The sequence below is a fragment of the Astyanax mexicanus genome, chromosome 17, assembly GCF_023375975.1.
Source record: "Astyanax mexicanus isolate ESR-SI-001 chromosome 17, AstMex3_surface, whole genome shotgun sequence".
Taxonomy (NCBI): Eukaryota; Metazoa; Chordata; class Actinopteri; order Characiformes; family Acestrorhamphidae; genus Astyanax; species Astyanax mexicanus.
Genome location: NC_064424.1, coordinates 25,467,209 through 25,482,783, shown reverse-complemented (window position 1 = coordinate 25,482,783; position 15,575 = coordinate 25,467,209). Strand labels below are relative to the sequence as shown.

General features: G+C 37.4%; 2 protein-coding genes and 1 non-coding gene across 29 annotated transcripts in view; 2 read left to right on the top strand and 1 right to left on the bottom strand.

The window, feature by feature from the left end:
- The window catches only part of LOC103046602 (formin-binding protein 1), a 123,263-nt gene extending 112,966 nt beyond the window's left edge, over positions 1–10,297 (top strand). For 13 of the 20 annotated variants that reach the window (XM_049466257.1, XM_022676435.2, XM_049466248.1 and 10 more), the window contains 5 exons: positions 400–521; positions 1,492–1,628; positions 1,788–1,946; positions 2,379–2,421; positions 5,254–10,297. In XM_049466257.1, the coding sequence (XP_049322214.1) occupies positions 400–521; positions 1,492–1,628; positions 1,788–1,946; positions 2,379–2,398 (438 nt within the window). In that variant the 3' untranslated portion in view covers positions 2,399–2,421; positions 5,254–10,297. The remainder of the gene's footprint in view (positions 1–399; positions 522–1,491; positions 1,629–1,787; positions 1,947–2,378; positions 2,422–5,253) is intronic. The other 7 variants (XM_049466256.1, XM_049466254.1, XM_049466259.1 and 4 more) reach the window with 2 other exon arrangements.
- The window catches only part of rpl35 (ribosomal protein L35), a 657,733-nt gene that overhangs the window by 342,818 nt on the left and 299,340 nt on the right, over positions 1–15,575 (bottom strand). The gene's annotated exons all lie outside the window — the stretch shown is intronic.
- Positions 14,024–14,152, top strand: LOC125782533 (U6atac minor spliceosomal RNA). Its single transcript, XR_007425240.1, has one exon. It is a non-coding gene; the product is annotated as a U6atac minor spliceosomal RNA (small nuclear RNA).

Sequence of the window (15,575 nt, the reverse complement as noted above, 5' to 3'; positions counted from 1 at the left end):
GTGCTCTCATTGTATAGCGTTTTCTTTCTTCGTCTACTTTTCTATAAAGATTTATAAAAAATACTTGAAATCTAAAAGAATTTAAAGTAGAATTATTATGCAAAGCATATTGATATAAACAAAAAAATATGCTATCATATAATTTGTGTTCTGATTAAGTTGGTGGAAATTATATTAATTACATAATTCTTACTAAAAGCAATGAAGTTAAGAGTGAGTTGAGATATGTTTATATATATTTGTTCATTGCACTTAGAAATAAAATTGCATGAACTTAAAATGTCTTAGGTAATCAGGTACAACAAAAGTTTTAAGTTTAGTGGGTTTTAGGGTGCACATTCTGAGTGAGTGTGTGTATATGTGCGTTTGTGTGTGTGTGTGTGTGTGTGTGTGCTGCAGGGCTGGTTAGCAGAGGTAGAGGGCAGGATGCCGACGCGAAGTGAATCCTCACACAGACAGAGTGCTGTCTTTGAGACACAGAACAGCACACCGCCCGCCAGCAACAGCCAGGACCGGGAAAGGTACCGTACCACACACAAACGGACACAAACACACACACACACACACACACACACACACACACACACACACACACACACACACACACACACACACACACACACACATATGTAGGGATGTGTAAGCACAATTGGAATCAGCCATGGTCAGTCAGTTTTATCATTTTTACACGTGGCCAAATTTTTTTGACACCTTGTTTTTCTTCCATAATTAAGGGTTTCATTAGTAAGTTAGCTACTATTCTCCTCTCTGCAGAATTTGGAACATTGCTGTAGCAGGATTTAATTGTATTTAGCCCCACCAAATGATTGAGAGCATCAGTGATGTCTGGTACTGATGTTGGATGATTAGTTTTACCACTGAAGCTCCATCCATAATTCTAGAGAACCTCACAACCCAGTATTAAAGGGCTTTATACCCTTCTAGTCCACCCTTGGTAGCAGGCATGGTGACCTCGGGTCATTCGTGTCAGTAGTGTTACTCCTATGAAGGTAAATGAAACTGAATTTATTTGTAAGTGAAGCTTTTGGAATTTTGTTGTGCATTTTGGCTAAGCTAGGTATGTAAATAATGTAAGTCTGGTATTGGCATTTAAATGCTAATGCTAATAATAAAAGACCCACTCATATTTTGCACTCATATTGTTTTACACCAATGCTACCACCTACTGGATACATATTAATCTGCAGTACTCAAAATATTTAAATACTGAGCACCTACTATTTACTAAAACACAGCATATGGAACACTACATGAATACACCATCACTCATACAATTAAAAACAATAAACTATATACAATTATAACATGCAATATATCTGCTGATAGATCTTCACTGACGATCTTCAGACATGCACATATTGATTTCTAGAGTGATACAGTTGCTATAGTTACTCTGTATGCTTGTGTTTGTGTGTGTGCACATGTATGTTTGTATGTGTGCCTGTGTGTTCTTGCGTGTGTGTGATGGAGCAGTCCGGATGGCAGCTACACTGAGGAGCAAAGCTCTGAGCTCCAGCCTAAAGCTCCGCCCGAGCCGGAGTTTGACGAGTTTGAGGACGATATGCTGCCCACCATCGGAACCTGCAAAGCGCTGTACCCGTTTGAAGGTAAAATACACACACATACACCATTAGGTTATTTTGTTATACTTATTACTTATGTTATTTTGTTATATATGTGTACTAAAGATCAGTTGGCCAATAGAAATGCTCAAAAATTTTGTGCAATATCATATTTTGGCATTGACTCTGACACTGCCTCTGTAGGTCACAATGAGGGCACTCTGGCGCTGGCTGAAGGGGAGGTGTTGTTTGTGATTGAGGAGGATAAAGGCGATGGATGGACACGCGTTCGGCGAAACGAGGAAGAGGAGGGTTACGTTCCCTCATCTTATGTAGAGGTCTTCCTCGACTCCAACGCCAAAGGTATTCTTATAATTATAATTAAATATTCAAGCAGTATAGCTTTGTTTGATGGCTTGTGATCATCCATCTTTCTCTTGATTATATTCTAGAGGTTTTCAATTTGGTAAAATCAAAGAAACTCATCATTTTTGATTGGTCTCTCAGGTGGTTATTTTTTTCCAGAGCTGTACCGGTATACGTAATACAAAAGACATGTGTAGGTTTACTGATGAGTTTGGATAGTAAATATTAGTCATAGTAAATATTAGCCGGTTCCTATTATCACCATTAGCAAAAACATTGAGTTCATATGTGTTTTTAAAAAGTTGAATTTTTAAAAACAAAGTTGACTTTTTAAAGACATGACTGAAACTGGATCTTAACTGTGGTGCCCTGTCTGAAATCAGATAGTGATTTAGGCCTACTGTTGGCCCACTGTGTGTTTCTTTGCAGGTTGCTACCTCTGGGATTAGGGTTTACGACCCATTCCTGAGGGGTGAGAATGTGTGTATATGTGTGTTTGGGTGTGTGTGTGCAGTTAATCCGGTTTCTAAACTTTAGAGGATGGTGAAACCTCAGAGTAGCAAAATGTACCATTTCTCCAATTAACTCTAGTCCAGATGATGCATGAGTTTTAATAACTGTCTGCTATTGGCTGGATAAATCCTTGATATGTATGTGTGAATGCATGTGTGTGATAAGCTCTACCTCCAGAATATGCGTGTTTAAGGGCATTTTCACATCTAAAAGGATGGATCAGAGTTTGAACAAAATAATTTGTGTGTTTGTTTCACTGTAAACATTTGGATCGATTATTTTGGTTTTACATTTCAAGCAGCCAAGAATACTTTGCTGTGTCCTGTCATCATTATTTAGGTACATTGCTTCTCCCTATATAATTACCATTGATTTTTTTGTAGAAAGGCTTACACCAGATGGTGGCATATTGTCAGTTTGGCAAGTTGCTTTTCCAGGTGTTGTATCAAATTCTGCCTCTCTGCAAGAGTCAAGAAATGCTAAGAAACACAAGTTCCTTAGCGTGCATGCCTAGCAAATAGCACAGTGAGCGTAGCTGATTTTTGATAAAAAATGAAGGAAAATTCAGATTTTGACACAACAATGGTTCTTTTTTTTCTTCCTTTATTGTTTATTGAGTGATGAAAATTTGAAGCAACTTCTTGTTATTTGTCCAAATGTACAAACAATTTAAACCAGGACTTTAACACTGCAGACAAACTGGATCTTAGTTCACTTGATCTGAACAGAGACTACCTCTTTTGGTCAGACCAAATTTTGGTCCAATTATCCTGACCATGATTCACAGAAACATTTACATCCCTTTTTTTGGCAATACAAGGTAGATGCCAAAAACATGGTCAGGACCAAAGGACCAACTCATCAGCAGTGTGAAATCACTTTTCTGTTCCCCCCTATGTTCCCCCAACATTCCCCCAGCTATCATGACCCATTAAACAATAAAAAGGAAAAAGAATTGTGTTGTGCCAAAATCAGACTTCCCTTGCATAATGTGAAGGTGAAATGAGCACAAGAGACTATACAGGTGATTCATGTACCTACTGTAACTGTAGATTAACCTGTATTTGTAAACATAAATCAAAGTAATCCAATGGTAATATGGTATGCTCATTCTGCTGTGTGATTCGGAACAACACATGGAAAGTAGAGCTTAGATTCTGTGCCCGAACTTCTATAGGCTATATGTTTAAATGGGGAGATCGGTTCATAACAAACATTTTTTCTTAAATAATAGGTCTATGCTTCTTCAGTGTTGCAATGTTAATTAACATCATTCTGAACGGATTTGATCATTTAAACAGCCCAAATATATTTAAAAAGAAACATAACAATGATTGGTCCGCAGTCTGATCCAGACTCTTAGGTGTGAAAATTAGCCATTAGTCTTATGCTATCACTGGAGCGCGAGTCTGTTTGAGTATGTTCTGCTGTGATTTTAAAAACTGCACCTGTCTCACATCCCACAAGACTGAACATGGCTGGAAATTGCTAAATATATCATTCACATTGCAGAGGATATCTTTAAAATGAGGTCAAAAACTAGGACATGCCAATGCAGGAAACAGTCTACAACATAGGAGGGCCTCACTTGACCTCTCCATGCTCCACCTACTAATGTGTTCTATCTGTTTCTAGGTAGAAAATTATATTTAACTTAGTCAGTAACTGGGTGCACCACTCAGAGTGTAGAGGTCACTGTATGGAGGCATGCATTGTGTTGTTTAATCCTCAGTGTGTGGCCCGATCTATAGCAGCCATAAAATAACCTATATATCTGAGTGAAGCCTGCAGAAATTATTTGTGATTATCTATCTCTGAATGTTATTTTAACCTCCTATCTGCATGTACAATGGATTTAAAAACATAAAACGCATGTGTGTGTCAGTTTAAATTTCTTAAGACCAGACCAGCCTGGGTAATGAACTTTACATTCTGAGATCTAAAGGTGCATCACTTACTTTACAAGCCCCATTGCTCAAATCTGTTTTTTTTGCTCAGATTGACAGTTTACATTTACAAATGTAAGTGACCTGTGTCTGTGTGTAATGTGAACGAATCTGTCCCTGAAACGCCTCACAAGCTCACATTGATACATGTATAAACGTCGTCTTCTTCACCAACAACAAAAAACGTCATATTTGAGAGTCGACTCGTAGCTTTAAAGATGAAATGGATGTGTTAGCAGCTCATATGTGAAGCATCTTTTGCTGGAGTGGAGATTAAACAGCTCATCTAAAGTACATGCTCAGATTGAAGAGGAGAAAAAAGGCATTGGCGGTTTGCTTTTACTGTTTTTGCAGCTATAGCTGCACAGCTGCACCAAGAGATGTGTGGGTACGAGAGAGAAGCAAGTAGCGCATGCGTAAAAGCATGTTCATGGATCAAAAACGCATCTGATTTAGGACCACATATGACAGTGAGTTCTGAGCCACGTTGAGAAAAAAATCTGATTCGAGTGACTTCAGCCTGATAAGGTGAATGTAGCCCAAGTTCCACGGCTTGAGAGCTCAATGCTTGGGGGCATTATTGCCCATTTCAGTTATTAGACATGGTCGCAATAGGTAAATGATTATCTGCTGGCCATCTTTGTCAGCTATGAGTGTGACCTAAAGTTAATGAAAGCACTTATAATAAAGGGTCCACAAACATTTTGATTATAGGGTTGGGTTCCTGGACAGGGATTAAGCCTAATCTTAGACTACACAACATTTCAAAAGGAAAATCCTGTATATCATAGTGTATTTTGTGTAGCTTGGTCTAATTCTGTTTTTTCTCCTTTCATTTAATGCAGATTCCTAGAACCGTGAGATGACGACACGGGGCAAGCGATCAGACGTGGGGGAAAAAAAACACCACTCCTTAAATAAAAGAGAGAAGTGAAGATGTTGATGATGAGTGCGGAAGATGAAGATGATTATGAAAATGATGGACAAAAAAAAGAGAAGAGGCTTGGCAGTCTGAATCTGCATCTGCTGTAGAGAGTGTCTGAACCATGCAGCCAATCAGAGAAGAGCAAAATAATCCAATGCAAATGTTTCGCCCATTTCTTTATTTTTTGTTTTGATTATTATTATTTTTATTTTTATTTTTTTTACTAATTTTGCTTCTTTGCTATGCACTGATGCCAAGCTGACTAGCAGCGATAACTGCACTGCGCTTCTGCCTGTACGTGTGTGTGTGTGTGTTTTCAGTGCCTGTTGGCTTACTCACGTCCAGCACTCTGCCTGCCGCGTCTCCAAGGCAGCCAGTCGTAAATCTTGGGTGCTTGGGCTACCACAGTAAACCAGCTCTGCTCCCTTGGCTACACTAAGCCCTTGGCAGGCCTCTATCAAGTCTGCACTTCTGGTAAAGTCAGCAGTGTCACAGTGGAAAAGAGACCTTGAGGGATCTATGTAACCTATCTCAGCTGAGTGTCTGCAAGATTTTGTTCGCCACTAATTCTTCACTTGTGCTGTATCTTAAGGAACACTGAAAAAGAAGATTCTGCCAAGTCCACATTGATGCTGAACTCATTTAAGGCACCTGTGTGCATCCTGTTGAACATTTTAGAGTCTCGCAAGTGCACCAGTTTGCCATTTTCACACAATGCATCTTGGAATAATGTTGGTTAAACATCTTTACATAATCTAATACATTCTAATAGAGCGAAACAGTGAAAACACACTCGCATTTACAGAACAACCATCACCCACTTCAATTTCTTATATTGTTTACTACACATACTTACAAAATCTACAGCCCTCTTTCTGGAGCTTTCTCATAAGTTCCAAACAGTGAACACACACTCGCATTTACAGAAAAACCCCACTTTACAGTATCATTTTATTTTATTATAATACAACTGTTGGTGTTGTTTTTGTTTGTTAAACTGTCACACTTTTTTGATATTGTGTTTAACCTGCCCTCACCAGCTTAGCAAACCACTCAGAAATGAGCCAACTTACAGTTCTGTACAGGAGCTACTCAGGTTAGCCACAATGAGCTAATTAGCTAGCTATGCAAATATTGCAACAGATTTTTTTCTGAAACATAACATATTTAAATATTAGGAGTAACAGCTTTATCTGATATGAAAAGTTTGGTTTAAACCTGTGGATCTGTGTGAGTTTCATTTTGTTGCTAACTAGTTGGGTAGCATTTGGCATGGTAACACACAGGAGAGCACAGCATAAAAGTTAGCAAGCTAACTGAGGGAGGTAAAGTTTAGCAGCAGTCCTGTATTTTGAAAGATGGAGAGAAACGCGGTTTTAACAATAAACAGCTTCAGGAGACTTAAGAAAATTACAGGCATAAATATTGGGAGTAACTGCTTAATCTGATATTAAAAGTTTGGTTTAAACCTGTGGAGCTGTGTGCGTTTCATGTTGTTGCTAACTAGTTGTGTAGCATTTGGCGTGGTAACACACAGGAGAGCACAGTATTGAAGTTAGCAAGCTAACTGAGGGTAGTAAGGTCTTAGCAGCTTTCCTGTACTATAAAAAAGGTGAGGAGAAACCCAGTTTAAACAATAAACAGCTTCAGTAGACTTTCGAAAATTACAGGCATAAATATTCGGAGTAATTCCTTAATCTGATATGAAAGGTTTGGTTTAAACCTGTGGAACTGTGTGAGTTTTATGTTGTTGCTAACTAGCTGTGTAGCAATTGGCATGGAACATGCAGGAGAGCACAGTATTGAAGTTAGCAAGCTAACTGAGGGAAGTACAGTCAGAGCAGCAGACCTGTATTTTGAAAAATGGAGATAAACACAGTTTAAACAATGAAAAGCTTTAGTGGTCTTAAGAAAATTACAGGCATAAATATTGAAAATAACTGCTTTATCTGGCTTGGCGTATACCCTGTAGGTTATATTCTTTTGTTGTTGCTAGCTGTGTAGCATTTGTCTGCTAACAAGGTGAGAGTGAAGGAATGATGGTAGAAAGGTAGCTAGCTAACAGAGTTAATTAATATAGTTAGATTAGCATTGGATATGCTGTCTAGTTTTATCTTAGTCATCTAATAAAGTCATGCAGACTTCTTCGTGCTAACTAGAAAGCTAGCAGAGTAAAACTATATGGATTTGGAAGTGATTTGCTGTTATGTGTATCAGATGAGATTTTGCTATCTTCAACCTAGTTTGAACAATGAAGCAAATTGAAGGATAAGGTTTTGACGTGAGGAATGTAAAGGAGTTTTAGTGCAATGTTTTTTTTTCTAAGACAGTTTATACATTTTAATATCTAGTGACTGAAAATATAGATATATCAGGTGGATGATTTCAGGGTATGTTCTAAAGTGTTCTAAAGGATGCTATGCTTGAGCCCCTAAAGTAATAGGACTGCAAATTTGTGCAAGATTGTGCCAGGGATTAAGGCTAAGTGGATGAGGGCATGTTAAAAACAATATCTAAACTGGGATGTGTTCTAAATGTGTATAAAATTCACCCATACTACTCCTTACCTTTTTGCTAAGTGTCTGTTAGCTCCTAATGTGGAACATATACAGTATAATTAAGTGCTGATAGTGGTCAGCCACTGTCCACTCCCCACTCCTGTCATTTTCAATAGATTTTTTTTGCAAGGAGACCATCAGGACCAGTTGGAAGAGCATGAACGTTTCTACTGTACTAGTACTGGATTCAATGCTGGGTTATTACTGTTCTGAAGCAGGGCAAAGTTCTGACCTTGGACACTGCAAACCTGCAAACCTACATTGGCATATGAGAGAGTAGTGTGTCGGGGCTGCTAGATGTACAGCTCTGGAAAAAATAAGAAACCACTTTAAAAAAAATGTGTTGAGTTCAAAATTATTTTACCAAATTGAAAACCTCTGGAATATAATCAAGACGAAGATAGATGATCACAAGCCATAAAATCAAGCTGAACTGCTTGAATTTTCCCACCTGGAGTGGCTTAAAGTTATCCAAAAGCAGTGTGTAAGACTGGTGGAGGAGAACATGCCAAGATGCATAAAAACTGTGATTAAAACCAGGGTTATATAGAGTCTTAATTTTTTCCAGAGCTTTATATGTCAAAATATTGCAACATACTAAACTAATCCTAAACTATCACAGGAATGGATTACTAAGGCATTCACATATCGCGAAGTAGCGATCCCCCCATCCGTTCCATGCAGCTCTACAGCTTTTTCAGCTGCTTCTACAGCATGCAACCACTGTTTCAGTTCAGTCCTTAGTGCGCACTGTAAATAATGATGGCCATTCGATGGCTACTTAGTCTTATCCTGTGGATTTACTGAGCCCATTTTGAACTGACTGCCCAGAACACTGCAGGTTTGGAGGATCCTGAATGAATATTATATATGCAAATGAGAGCTGGTCTTATATCTGTGTTTTTACTCAAGACTCTTGAGTAAAAGTCTATGTGAAGCGCAAGGTTTGCTTATGTTACTGAAAATGGCTAGAGGTTAATTCCACCAAGTAGAGGAGAAACATACGGATTATCAAATCAACATTACAGATTATCAAATCTGTGTACACTGATTTGCCAAAACTTATTAATTAAATGTTTAACACAATGTTTCATATTGTGCAGGGCCTTCTTATGAGGTGTCAGCTCTTGACACTTTGAGGAATGAACTACACAAGTCCTGTTTAAGTGTCCTGTGATATCTGGAACACCAAGACATTGGTAAAAGTTGCTTTTAGGACTGGTAGTTGATGAAAGTATACTGAGGCCTTTAGTAAACAGATCAGTTTTTTCTCCTTCACCTGATTGGAATTGGCTTCATGGAAAGGGTTGATAATCTTTTCTGGAGAACAAGACACAACACACTGTGTCCGTGGCTTTTTTTTTTCTGTGATATGTATGTGTGACTGCGGTCAAATTATTCATTGTTTAAGTCGATCTCGGAGCGCGGTTCAGAGCGGAATAGGCTTCTTCTGTTTTCTGTCGTTTGTTATTTGTACGCTATCTAAACGTACAGATCTCACGCTGACTATTCACCCAGATCTCTACGGCACATAATTCATTTTTTAAGGTTTTGATTTTAACTTTTTGTGTTACTTTACACTCATCATGGGTCAGAGAGATTTTTTATGTTGTTTATTTTTTATTTTAGCTGTGTTTATTTTATGAAGCGAAATAATTGAACTGCACCTGAAGTAAGTTCATTATAAAAACAACAAAATCTAATGATGATAACTAAGTGATAGATATTACAAAACCGAGTCTTGCTCTCATGCCATCAAAGAACGTCTTACGCCATCAAAAAACGCTGCCGTGACTGACTGCTGATCATTTTTTATTGTTAAAATGAGCTGTAAATAATAAAAACCTGTAATAATGTCTAATCTGCACACACTCATGCTAAGATGCCCAACAAAAACAGAACAGTTCAGTTTTCCCAATTTTGCTCCACACAAACAAGAGAGACCACAAATCATGCAGATTCAAATTCATCTCCTTTGGGCTTTACCACTGGAAACACACACATCCGTCCTGTCCCCGGCTCTTCAGTGAAGAACATCACACACCGGGGGGCCTTCTTAGCACCACTATCACTCCAAAACAGAGACATATAAATATATATATAAATATACATCTATAAATAAGAGTAAACTACAAAACAACCAGAGGAAAAAAAATCTATTTTTAAGGTTTTGACTAATAAAATGTGTTCTGAGAATTTCTGTTCTCTGCTCTGCTAAGCAAATAAACCTTGCTTTGTTTTTGTTTTGTTTTTTGTCATGTCTCTCTTTTGGTGATGTCTGCCAAATGGTGTTTTTGCACTTTTATTTCAGTCCATGTTCTGTTTGTTCAGCTTGTGTTTTTCAGAGCACTGAATACTTCATATTGTGTTAACTGTGCCAATTAAACATACGCAAGAAAGAAGAAACCTGGCTCTTAGTTTTCTTTGTAGGACTATGTGTCTTTGGTTTTTGAAGATCTTGTGGATGCATTTACTTTGTTTTTAGCATTAAACTTGAAGAACACACTTTGCTTTGGATGGATTTGGGGGGCAATACTGCAAAACTGACCTCATAGTTAAAAACTTGGAACCTAATTTTTGCATAATCTGAAGAAAACCTTTGTCTTTGGATAGTTGATCTTTATTTGATCAGTACTGAGAGATAGTGGTAGTATAATTAAGCACACATGACTGAAGAAATGTCTTTTTAAACGTAATATATGTCATGTGTTTCGCAATTCTACTCATTCAGCTTGGTTTCCTCTTGTTTGTTGAAGTGATTAAATCACCATGACCAGATCCAAATAGCTTTATTAGGCCTTCAGAAAGAAGGCTGCAGTGGTTTTCTGGTCAGGGATCAGCAATTAGAAATCAGCCATTTAACTGTCCACTACATATTTTAATGTTTTTGACTGGTTCAGGTGCAGAAGACCGTCAAATGGTTTGTAAACAGGTTCAGATGAATAGAGAGTCCAAGGTACTGTGTGTATAAACAGTTTTTTTTATAAACTTCCTGCGCACCTTTAAAGTTCTCAGTTCCTCAATTTAAATGTAAGGGCCCTCAGAATTCTACCAATGAAATGTGGAGCTACTCTGAGTTTGTTAATGGTGTTCTCCTTTAAGTAGTCACATCACTAACTTAATGTTTTTGTCACTGAATGCAATCAAATGCTTTAATGTTTCAAAATTGAGTAGAAAGCCTTTTCTAAACAACAGCTTACTCCAACAAAAGCAGGCTACAACAAATACATAAAGACAGACAAATAAAAAAAATACACAAAAGACTGTATAACCTAATGGGTTATATGTAGGCACCCCAAAATTGGACATAAATATGTCTAGGAACTTAATACCATAATTAGCTATAATAATTATAAGGACAAAATGTCACTCATCCTAATTCAACCTCAAAGAAGATTGCTGGTTTTAATAATATATGTGTACACTTACTCATGTGCAATAATAAAACAACAAACAAACTTAAACTGAGCATAATAACTTTATTAAGACAATAAAACAGTAATAATATGAACAACAAACTAAAACAAACAAAAAAACTTTACTTGACAGCAATCAACAGAAATCAACATAAGCAGCAGAAATTAAAACACTTCAAAAAGCTCCTGGTTTGTATGTTTACGCTCTATATGCTTTTTGATGTTGCGTTTATTCATAAGAACTTTGCACATAGGACATTTTTCCCGGACAACAGGTCTCACACGAACTCTTTTGAGTGTATGAATTTCCAAGTCAGCTTCTTCTGCCTTAATTGGACATGTCTCTGCACTGGACGTACATGGCCTGGCACTAGAAGGACATGGCTCTACACTGGGCAGGAGCTGCTTGGTACCAGGTGCACACACCTTTGCACCGGGTGCACGCACCTTTGCACTGGGTACACATGGCTTTGTACTGGGTGCTTGCAGCTTTGCGCTGGGTGGGCATGGCTCAATACTAGGTGTACATGGCTCAATACTAGGTGTACATGGCTCAATACTAGGTGTACATGGCTCAATACTAGGTGTACATGGCTCAATACTAGGTGTGCATGGCTCAATACTAGGTGTGCATGGCTCAATACTAGGTGTGCATGGCTCAGCCATTGGTGGGCACAGCTTGGGACTTGAAGAACATTGCTTTGACAGAGGTGTTGATTGTTTAGTCTTGCACACAATCAAATGGTTTTCAAAGTCTTCCTTTCGCAGCACCGTTGACTGACAGTACGTGCAGTGGTAATGGAGCTGCACTCTGCACCCTAAGCCACATCGGTGAATAGTGTATTCTGAAACATGAGAAAAGAAGTTCTATAAAGTGTGGGGGCATAAAAATTATTTGTAGGTTTCTAAAAGCTTAGTAACAACAACAATAACAGTCTTTTGCCACAACAGTACAAGATTGATTATACAATATTATATGCCATACACACACATATATACAGCTCCGGAAAAAATAAGAGACAACTTTAAAATGTTTCAGTTTCTCTGCTTTTGCTATTTATAGGTACGTTTGAGTAAAATGAACGTTGTTGTTTTATGTTGTTTAAACTACTGACAACGTTTCTAACGTTTATAAGTGAAAAAAAAAATCCAGCACATTTTCTTTTGTACTATTATAATTTTGAAAAGTGGTCTCATTTTTTTCTGGAGCTGTATGTATACTGTTTTAAAATGTATCAGATGTGCACTCTAATATTCATATAATAAGTCTGAAATATTTGTGTAACTTACTTATATACAGCTAACTTACTACATGTTCGATATTATATATTATAGATAGCTACTATACGTGAGATATTTTACAGCTTATTGTACAGCTGAGGTTGTATTTAGTTCACAGACTTACCTTCATGTTGGACTGCTCGGTTAAAATGAAGTTTTAGGTGAGTCCTAAGTTTTGTGGCCGATGATGGCTTATAATGCCCTACGGAGCACAACGGGCAGTGATATTTTTTGCAACATATGCCACATTTCTCATATTTTGGCACGGAATTCCCTTTTCGGATTGAAGCATGCATTTCAATCATGCCACTGGCTTAAAGCTGCTGGAGTGAATCTGCTGGCGTGTATCCTCGGCTCTGCGGCTCTGCAGACCGATACACAAGTCAGTCAGCGTTAGCCAGAAAGCTAATGTTAGCCGGCTAAGCTAACTAGTTAACCTACGTTAAGGAACAAACTACGACTTGAAACGCAGGAGTGCAAAACATTTAGCGAGCTAGCTAACCTAACTAGATAACTAATATTTATTTTATGAAACGCAAATTCAGATATTATACATGAAGCAAAGTCTCTTTAGATGTTACATTAGTTATCCATGCAATCTTCCCTGCTGTTTACTCCCCTGACTGGTTTATAGAGAGACTTCCCACTTCCTCTCCCGATAAAATGAGAAAATTACTGTCAACCGCTAGAGGGAGCCTGCAAGCGAGTCCTCGATGAATAGGAGTGAATGGAGCTAAATAGCTAAAAACTCATATTAAAAATAGTAACGAGCTACTTGTCCAGAGTATTCCTGTTATTTTAGAACAAAAATAAATTGTTTTGCTAAGAAGCAAAGAAAACCTACCTGTACGTTTCCATGTTTGTACAGCAAACATGTTTTAGGCAGTAAAGGCGTTAGCATTTCTGCTAATTGCTGAGTGCTGCCTGGTTGGTGAGCTAATAATGCTGGCGTGCCAGAGCATTTTTTTTACATATAGTTTAAAAGCCTAAAACCCCGGATTGTGTTCTGTGTTTAGGAAATAAGCACAATTTTTAGTATAAAATTATCAAACAAATAAAACATGATTTTTCTCATTTTCTCCATAATAACACATTCATTTTGGACTCTGGTGCCCTCTGGTGGTTTGATAAACCCAGAAGAGTATTCGCGCTGGACGTTCTCTGGCGTAATACACGTAGTTGAAGCTGACTGGTTCACACGGCTTTTATGTAAATCAGCAACGCGCCGCGGTGCACTGCTGGGGAGTTTTATGAAACAAAAACAACTTATTTTTGTATTTATACTGTTATACAGTTTAAATAAACCAAAACTATTAGTGTTTAATAAATCCAGTAACTAACAATTACTAAAACAGGAATTTTAAGTACTTGCCATTCTTAAAAAGTATATCAAAGTTACGCCATATATATATGTCTGAACGCAGGAAGTTGCTATGTGTTGTATGAAAGGAGAGAAGGTTAGCACTCCCCTTGACAAGGATGGAAGAGGTCCTAGTGGCCTTACAACACATATACGGTTAAGGCACTGCCACCTACTTCGTGGCATCTCTAACCATGTTTTTTGAATAGCATATCTGCTTAAAGCCTGAACTATCAGATACCTTCGTGTAATTTTTCAACAGTGTGTATTTGATATTCTGACCGATTATTTTCTAAAAATAAAAAGCATTGGTATATTAATTAATGAATATATGAATTGTATCATGTAGTTGTCATATTTGATACAGCTACAGCAGACTCTTTTTTAAATAACTGAAAAATGTTGAGCACTATCTATGTCTGAATTCATGCTGTAGTTGTGATATAGTGGACTACTTTATTGGTATTGTTAATTTTGAATGTTTTTTAGAAATGTGGTGCAAAATTTTCTGTTCAAAACCTTATAATGTCCTACAGTGTTGTGAAAAAGAACCTGCCTCTTACAGACTTCTTTGTTTTTATTTGTTTTTTTACTTTTACTTACTTTTTTCAGATTATCAAGCAAACTTTAATATCAGATAAAGATAACCTGAGTAAACACAAAAAGCAGTTTTCAAATGATCATTTAATTTATTAATTATTAATAACTTTAATTTCACTAGCCACAACAAGCCCTAATTACTGCCAGACCTGTAGAATTAAGAAATCATGTAAATAGAACCTGTCTCACAACAAGAAGCAGCTAAAATATCTAAAAAAAAAAAGATAAATTATTATGCCCGGATCAGAAAAAATCAAGAACAGATTAGTAAGCAAAGTCATTGACATGTATCGGTCTGGAAAAAGTTACAAAGTCATTTCTAAAACGTGTGGGACTTCAGCAGACCACAGTGAAAGCTATTATTTAGAAATGGATAAAACATGGAAGAATGGTAAACCTTCCTCCAGCAGTGAAAATTACTCCAAAAGGGCATGGACAACTCACCCAGGAGTTCATAAAAGAACCCAAAACAACATTTAAAGAACTGCAGGTCTCACTTGCCTCAGTTAAGGTCAGTGTTAATGATTCAATAATAAGAAAGAGACTGGGCAAAAATGACAATGTTCCAAGACAAAAAACTGCTGTGCAATTGTCAACAAACATCTTGATTAGCCACAGAAAATTTTTGTGTGGGCTGACGAGACAAAATAAAGTGCACATTTTTGTAAAGTGTATGTCCTGTTACATTTGCTGTAAAAGTAACACAGCATTTTAGAAAAAGAACATCATTCTGAAAGTCAAAATGGTGGTGGTAGTGAGACGGACTGGGGCTGCTTGGCTGGAACCATGAATTCTGCTCTCTACCAGAAAATCCTGAATATCCGGCCATTTGTTTGTAACCTTAAGCTCAGGCATACTTGGGTTCTGCAGCAGGACAATGATACAAATTACATCACCACGTCCACCTCTGAATTGTTCAAATGAAGTGGTCTAGTCAAAGTCTGATTGAGATGTTGTGGCATGACCTTAAACAGATTGATCATGTTTGAAAATAAAAACAATTAAAACATTTCTGTAAGGAAAAGTG